This window comes from Pundamilia nyererei, unplaced genomic scaffold, assembly GCF_000239375.1.
Source record: "Pundamilia nyererei isolate P.nyererei 1_Seehausen unplaced genomic scaffold, PunNye1.0 scaffold00327, whole genome shotgun sequence".
NCBI classification, from domain to species: Eukaryota; Metazoa; Chordata; class Actinopteri; order Cichliformes; family Cichlidae; genus Pundamilia; species Pundamilia nyererei.
The window spans coordinates 439,032-447,034 of NW_005187728.1; the positions used below are offsets into that span (position 1 = coordinate 439,032).

Sequence of the window (8,003 nt, forward strand, 5' to 3'; positions counted from 1 at the left end):
AAAATCACTAGTTTATTTTTCCCCACAATTAATAGTTAACACAACAAAACGCACCTGTCAGCTTTTCGTGTATTTTGAAACTGGGTTTGTTGTTGTTTTGTTTGTTTGTTGTAAAACCCGAAATGTAAATGTGCCTGTCTCTGAAGCACTTTGGGTCAACTTATGCTGTTTAAATGTGTTGTTGGCTACAAATAAAAAAAGATGGGTCACAAAAACAATACAAAAAGGTTAAAAAAAATGTTCACAATGCATGTTTGAGGTTAAAAAAAAATTTCATTTCATAAAATGTGACAGATGTGTGGCCCCTGGCTCAGCTGCAGAGAAGGGGTGTCCGTGAGTTTAAGAGGCGGTGCCAGGCAGGTGAGAGAACAGGTGGTGGTGATGGCACTGAGAAGCTCTCTACTGCTTTTAGTGAAGCTGGAGTGGAGAGGATGGGAGGTTTTTCCTTCAGAACGCCGGAAGAAAGCTAAAGTCAGAAGTGTGTTCCAACCCAAAAAGGATTGCAATAAAGCAAAATGCTCAGTACACTGTGTGTGTGTGTGTTTTATTTTTTTGGAGAGTGACTACTAAGTGACTACTTTTTATTTTTATTTTAATTTAAACATACTTATTTCTGTTCAATTATCAGTCATACACTTACTATCACTTACTATAATAAGTCTCCATCAACTACCTATACCAGAGCACTTTTAATTAACATTTACACACACTCCACCAATAAATGTATGCATGTAGAAAAAGTTGCTATCTTTTTCTAACTCCTGCGGTTACTAGATAAATGTGGAATATTCTGATGACTTATTTTTATGATGGTAATTTTAGGTTCAACATGATTTATTTTTTGAAGTTAGCTGTGAGTGCCAGTTAGCTAAAACAGCTGAAGGCTGTTACATAAACTGACAGGATCTTTCAACAACTGTACAGGTAGAAAGGAATAGTTTAAGACTCTAATAAAAGTCCCGATCTCTTAATTTATGTTTTACTTCCACCTTTACTTCCACCTGTACAAATACAGGCCATTTACCATTTATAATTGCGTACATATTGAAACAGATAGGAAGGATTAGTTAGTATTTGCAGACATACATTAGCTGAGTCCCAATTCATAGGCCTTCTAAGACTGCCAATAACACGAATGCCAAAAGTGAGAGGTACATGGGACGGTCTAGCCTTCAGATTTGCATCACCTGCTGTTCCCAACTGTAATAATCAAAATAATGATTTACACATAAAATCTTTTTTTAAAGAACCAGAACAGCAACATTCATAATGATGACAAGAATAAAACAATTTCTGTTATTTTCCACTTTTTCCTTCAACAGGCCGGACCACTGTACTGCAGGATTAAACTGAGTGTCCCAGTCCTGGACAGATTTTTTTAATAATGAGGACACTAGACCTGATTTTCGCCTGAGCAGGGAGTCTCTAAAAGTGTTGCTGAATCTGATTAACCAGGATGGGACACATGGTTGGGGTGCCACAATTGAGGTCTTGTTTTTCTTTTCTGACTGACATGTGGAGCGTCCTACAGAGTTGTTTCCAGAGTGTTTGCAATAGCTCATTACACTGTTCACTGCATCATCCACAGGGTCATAGACGGGGGTGGTATGCTGTTCGTCATCGGGTCATCCGCCTCCCTCGGACACCTGAAGAACTAGATGTCGTGTCTCATGGGTTAGCAGGGCTGGCAAGACACAGAGTCTTTTTGAAAGCTGCTGGTGCAATTGACGGCTGCCATGTCTGCATCAAGCCTCCCAGTGGCCCTGATGGTCAGTGCTACAGGAACAGGAAATTGTTCCCCTCCATAATCCTGCGGGCAGTTTGTGACCATCAGGGCTGCTTCGTGGATACATATGTGGGCTGGCCTGGTTTTGCCTCCTGGGTCAGTGCATGACTCCAGGGTGCTCCGCAACATCCCACTGTACCATTAGGTCCGTCACCCTCCTCCAGGTCATTTCATCCAGATGGAGCCAATTTTCTTTACTACTATCAAACACAACCTGTTTAATCAGTTTTTGATTTAGTTTTTCAGGCATTTTGTTTTTGTTATAAACTCCTTATACTTTTATTAACTGCAGTTAAGTGCTTATTACTCATCCTCGTACACATCCACAGTGTCTCTATAGGCACATGCATGTAGAAAACCACCTGAAAATAAATCATAAATGTACAGAAAATCTGACCGAATGTGCATAATTCTGCTGTTCATTTCTGGCTTTCAGTGGTGGAAAGAGTATAGAAATCCATCAAGCACATACATGAACTCATGTGCTTTGAATGTGTTCCTCTGAGTTGCAGGTCAAGAGCCTGTTTTGCGTTCAAAAACTCAAATTAGCCTTATTGTACAAGATTGGGACACACTGGTCCAGAATGTAAATTGGGTATCGGTGACAATGAGTCAATGCACTGCGTTCATCTCTGTGTTGTTCCCCACATGACAGTAACAGTTAGTGATGGGTAGATGACGCCTCGTGGAGTTTGTGGCACATTCCCCATGCTGTGTCGACACTGTGTTGGTGCCGCTCAAGAGCGACATCTGCAGGATTTCAAAAACCACTGCAGGCAACCTGGATAAAGAGCATGGGGAGAGACTGAACTAAGTTCATTCATTCTGATGTCTGGACACCAAATGAGTGATGGATGCTTCACATTACCAGGTTGTGATGAAGTGCTATATTGTGTCTATATTCCAGTGAATTTGATCTTAACAAAAAAATATATAATTGACTAACATAGCAATTTACAAAAAAAACCCATCTTTGCAAGGAAGTTAAAGTGAAAAACGTGAAATATAAGTTCTCGTGACAGTGGGAGTGCTTGTGTACATGTATGTGAGGGCAGGGTTTATGTATATTAAGAATGAGCGGTTTGAATGAGTTAAAATTAAGTTTATTTGTGTGATATAGTAAAATGAATAATCAATTAATAATAAACTAAATAACAATATTCGAATCTTCAGGGAGGAATTGGAACATAATTCACTCCAAAGACAAGTGAGCAAAAATGGAAACAGGAAAGGGAAAACACTGACCTAATTTGGCATTATGAGATCAAAATGTTTACAGATTGGTGAAAATGTCCTTTTTCTTGGAGGTTCTATTGTACAGTGCCAAAAATGTAAACACACAAACAGCACCAAAGACAGTCTCCCCCTTCCCCTGAGCACAAATGCAAATGGTTCGAAAGTTCCCCTTTCCAATAAACATAATTTGGTACCTCGCAACTGTACACATCAGTCAATGATCTACCTAAAAATTTTGGTCCACACAGACACTTCAGTTTTGTTTAACCGATCACTAAAAAAGCCCAACCCCGATCCAATGAGCATAAACAATCTTCTAATGTTCATTTTCAAATAGAACTGCACATGACTGTACACAAGGTGGCGCACTTTACCCATAATGAATGAACACTGAAAAGGGTACTTAAACTAAACAGCAGAATAAACAGAACCGATGCGGTTATTACTTCATTTACAGATTCTTTTATTTTAAAAAATACAATCAGCATTTCTTAACAAGAAATAAAACACAATGCAGATTTGCTCTGTGTGATAACACGGTGTTTTGTCAATTGCACATTTCTGACACATATTTACATGCAAATTTAAAGCACTGACTCCAAATACGTGATGCAGTAAGAGAGCAGCTGGTTGCAGCACTTGGAAAACTGACTATTTGACCGTACCTTGAATTTAAACAACCAATTACAAATCAAGTTTAATTAATTAGTAATGAACTGCAGTGCCTCCCAAGGGGCAGGGTCTGGGTATACAGTAGGTTTGTGAAAGCAGCAGAAAAGTCATTTTTAGTAACCTGACTTCCATTTCTGGTACATTATGGCGTAAGATGAACTCTGAAGACGTTAGATTATACGTACACGTGCACAATTTGAAACAGAAGTATTAGACCACCAACACGTTACACCTCCAGGAGCTTTTTATGACATCCTGTCCATTTACAGCCGTAAGGGAGGCGAGATACTTCTAGCTGGGGTTATGTCTGGGATATGTCTCTGCTTATGTTCAAAACTTTCTGCACATTCAGGACATGTGAGTCAAATCTGTGGCTTGAAATAAGTATCTTTGGGAACATTTACATTTGTTTTGAATAAATAAAGCTTTAGTTTTGGTGGGCTCCGTCAGATTTTTAATTGGCCTCCGCATTATTCACTTTGGCAATGGCTTTCTTAAATCCACAGATTTCAGTACTTCCGCCGTTCACTTTAATACTTCCGGTTACTCAAAGCGAGAGCTAGCATTCACTTGTTGCTAACAACACATTCGGTTACTTTGTGCTGTAATTAGCGGCTTTACCTATTCGAGGATGATATCGTGTTCAAGGTGTGCTGTTATCGGCTGCCACAGTAATTCAAGAAAACTGAAAAACGCGTTAGAAATATTTTGCTTAGAGCATCAACAACTTCGAAAGGCCTGTCCGTGCCCAGCGCCATACCCACTGCACGCTATGCCTCGGAAGGAGGGTCGGAAACTAGCGTGGCTGGAAGCTTTAGACTCAAACACCCTCCGAAGAGAATCGAGAACACATCCGGGAATTTTTCGCGTTCTTGGAACAGTACTTGGTCTCCGACTAATGACGTATCACGAGTACACGTGAACGCAAGTACGCCAAGTACGTACGAGACAGCCCCTATGTTTGCTCCCTTCATTTTATAGGGCTTTGAGCGTGACGTCGCGGGAGGGGGCGTGGATAGGAGTTTTGGTTGAGGCGCCATTTGTGTAGGCCAAACAAAGTGCTAACAATTGAGAGAAGCTAAAGCACACGAATAACATCAGCCATGGTTCGTACTTGCTGTGTGGTCTTCTGTAATGTTCGATCGCATGACCGACAAGGAAATAAGCTTGAAAATGGGCTTTCTTTTCATTCTTTCCCCGCCTGGAAACAAAATGAGGGAGCTCATGTATCGGATGTTACCAAAAGAAGGCGTCTAGCATGGATAGCAGCTGTGGGACGAGCGGATATCCAATTCTCTGCCATCCCCAGATATCTGCTGGTGTGTTCCAGACATTTTCATTCGGGTAAGTTCTAAATAAGTACTCTTTATAGCCTAATGGTTTTATTTTCGATGCGCTCCGAGGTCATAGCAAATTAGAACAACGAATGACTATTTTCGCAGAACGACGTTCTATTTATAGAGTTGCTAATTATTTGGCGTTATTGCAGGCAAACCAGCCTATGAAATGGATGAAACTAATCCTGACTGGGTTCCAACGCTACGCATGGGGCACTCTGAAATCCCTGCTTCAAGCTTGGACCGGCACCGTCGGCGAATGCAACGAAAACAACAAAGAGCAGCAGTCGGAGGAAAATACAAACCCCCCACTTCAAAGATAGAGAAAATTCTCTCACTGTCCGGTAATCAGCATATAGCTTTTTGACGATTCATGCACTTTTCATTGGACTTCTGGTGAACATTTACCTCATATGTTTGCACTCATTGTGTCTCACAGGCTTTGGTAATGAAGCAGCAGAGTCTGAGGGTAAGGCCTGCGCACAAGAGCTGCCAGAGATGGACACGACAGAAGACCAACACCATAATCACCACGTGATGGAGGCTGTGGGCAAGAGTTGTGTTGGACAAGTGGAGGCAGAGGTAGTAGCAGCAACTCAGCATTGTCTGGGCTATGATCGGCCCCCACCTAAGAAAAGAAGAAAGCTCACTCAGACCACTGTGAGTCAGACAGCTTCCAGCAACGCAAACAAAGACACAGAATCTTTACCTGGTGAGTGTAAATGTGGTGTGTCCACGTTTCACATTTTAATCATGCAATTCTAATTCTCCTAAATAATAGGCTATGGTGAATGGCGTTAGTCGGCACTAGCTGGTTATAGTAACAAGTGTGTTAGGCTGGATGTTAGCAGGTTATTAGCAGCTAATTCTTAATTTTAAAGAAAGTTTAGGCCCATGGTTAGTAATTAAGACCAGCCACATGCTGACAAAACTATGTCTTCATTTATTTGTCCCATAGACATTAGCCCCAATGGCTGTGAAAGTCTCAGGTTTGGGTTTATAAAGAACATGCTAATGAGTTATTAGAGGCAGTTATTTTATCATGTATTTAAAGCAACTGCAACTGTATGAAAACCCAAGTAAAATTATTTAAATGCAACCTTTGCAAACCAAAGTTTGTGATTTTTTTTATTTTTTATTTTCATTTAAAAACTAAAACTAAAATTCTGACACATTTTCAGGGGATTTATAAATGTAAACATAAAATGTTTCTGATTTTCCGTGTGTGTGAGATTGTAGAATGAGAAATTCCCCTCAAAAATAGAATACGTGCGACTCGACAGTTTCTCTTATTGCTTACAGGGTTTTTTTTTGAGTGCACATCTGATTGTATTTTTGTGTTATTCAGACTGCGCAGTGGCACCTTCAGTCATCTTAGACCAGGCCAGCATCTCCAAACAACCCCCTGAGCCACATGTGCACTCAGTCCACACACAGTGGGAGGATCCTTCACAACAAGATCACCAATACTGCAACAGGTCTCCCAGAAAAGAAGTGCAGGATAAGATGACTCAGTGTGATGAAGTTGCATATTTCATTCTTCAAAATGATGCAGACGCTTTGCTGTACACTGGGATAGCCTTGGAAACATTTAACATTCTTGTGTCGACACTGGAAGGATGTGACGACAATGAATTTACAATGCCTGTGCGAGATCAAGTCCTCATGACTCTGATGAAATTAAAGAGTAACCGTGTAATAGGTGACCTAAGCCGCCAGTTTCGTATATCACAGAGCATGGCCAGCAAGATCATCTCACACTGGTTGGACAAACTGGAGGAGGTTTTCCGGCCATTAATTCCATGGCTGCCAAAAGAAACTATTAAAGCAACTATGCCTGCAGCCTTCAAGAAGACCTTTCCAAATACTACGTGCATTGTAGACTGCAGTGAGACCTTTTTGCAGAAACCCAGAAATCTGGACTCAAGAAGGCGATCGTACAGCCATTACTACTCAAGCAACACGGTCAAATATTTGGTTGCTGTTGCACCATCTGGTCTAATCATGTTTGTGTCTGCAGCATATGGCAGTCAATGTAGTGAGAAATTTATCACAATGGACTCTGGAATGTTAACATACCTTAAACCTGGTGATGAAGTCATGACAGGTGGAGATTTAACATTAAAAGACTTGCTCTTTGAGAGAGAAGTTGGATTAGTAATACCCTCTTTCACAAAAAAACGTGGACAACTAACTAAGGAACAGGTAACAGACACACGTCGGATTGCAAATGTAAGAATCCACGTTGAACGAGCAATCAGACGTTTGAAAGTCTACAAAATACTCTCACAAATCGTTCCCATAAGCATGGCTCCTAAAATAGGAAAGATTCTGAGGATATGTGCTGCTCTAGTCAACTTACGAGAGGATATCATCCGTGATACAGAATAACTGTGCATGTTGTAAACCAGCGTAAACTCAGGGATATCAAGATCGTTACCCAATGTAATTTTATTTTAAGGTACAAATTTGATGTACATATTTGGAGAGAGGAAATGATTCCAGGTCTGTTTTTATCTTCTGTTCTACACGATGTAAATATTTTTGTAGAAGAAAGGTTACGTGTTTAAAAAGTGCACATATAGTGCAATCAACTGAACAATTAGTGGTTTTTTTTTTTTATTCAACCACAATGTGCTCTTCAAGTGGAAACAAATGTTTTTCTCAAAGCTACAATAATTAGTTGTGCATACTTGACATTTTGTTATTGTCTTGGAAAATTACAGAACTATTTTCAACAGTAAATGTTGTCAGTTTGGTATTTATATTCCACCATGTGTTAAAATGTAGTTGTTGTTGCCACTGAATGACAAAATGAGAGTTTTACAACCTAATGAACGACCCATTGACCCAATCACTGAACTGAATTTGGTGGTGAAAAATGTTTATGTTAATTTAAGAGCAGTTAAAACTGACGGGACAGTGAGTGACCAGTGGAACAGAGGCGGAGGTTTACGACAACGGTTGTCTGC

At 40.2% G+C, this 8,003-nt stretch overlaps 1 protein-coding gene across 1 annotated transcript; it reads left to right on the top strand.

Annotated features, from left to right (window-relative positions):
- The first annotated feature begins 4,364 nt into the window (after window positions 1–4,364).
- On the top strand, window positions 4,365–7,762 carry LOC102207759 (uncharacterized). The gene is made up of 4 exons (XM_005751804.1): window positions 4,365–5,038; window positions 5,184–5,375; window positions 5,471–5,743; window positions 6,380–7,762. The coding sequence occupies exons 1-4, from the start codon at window positions 4,798–4,800 to the stop codon at window positions 7,420–7,422; spliced, it is 1,749 nt and encodes a 582-aa protein (XP_005751861.1). The 5' UTR covers window positions 4,365–4,797; the 3' UTR covers window positions 7,423–7,762.
- Window positions 7,763–8,003: the final 241 nt, after the last annotated feature.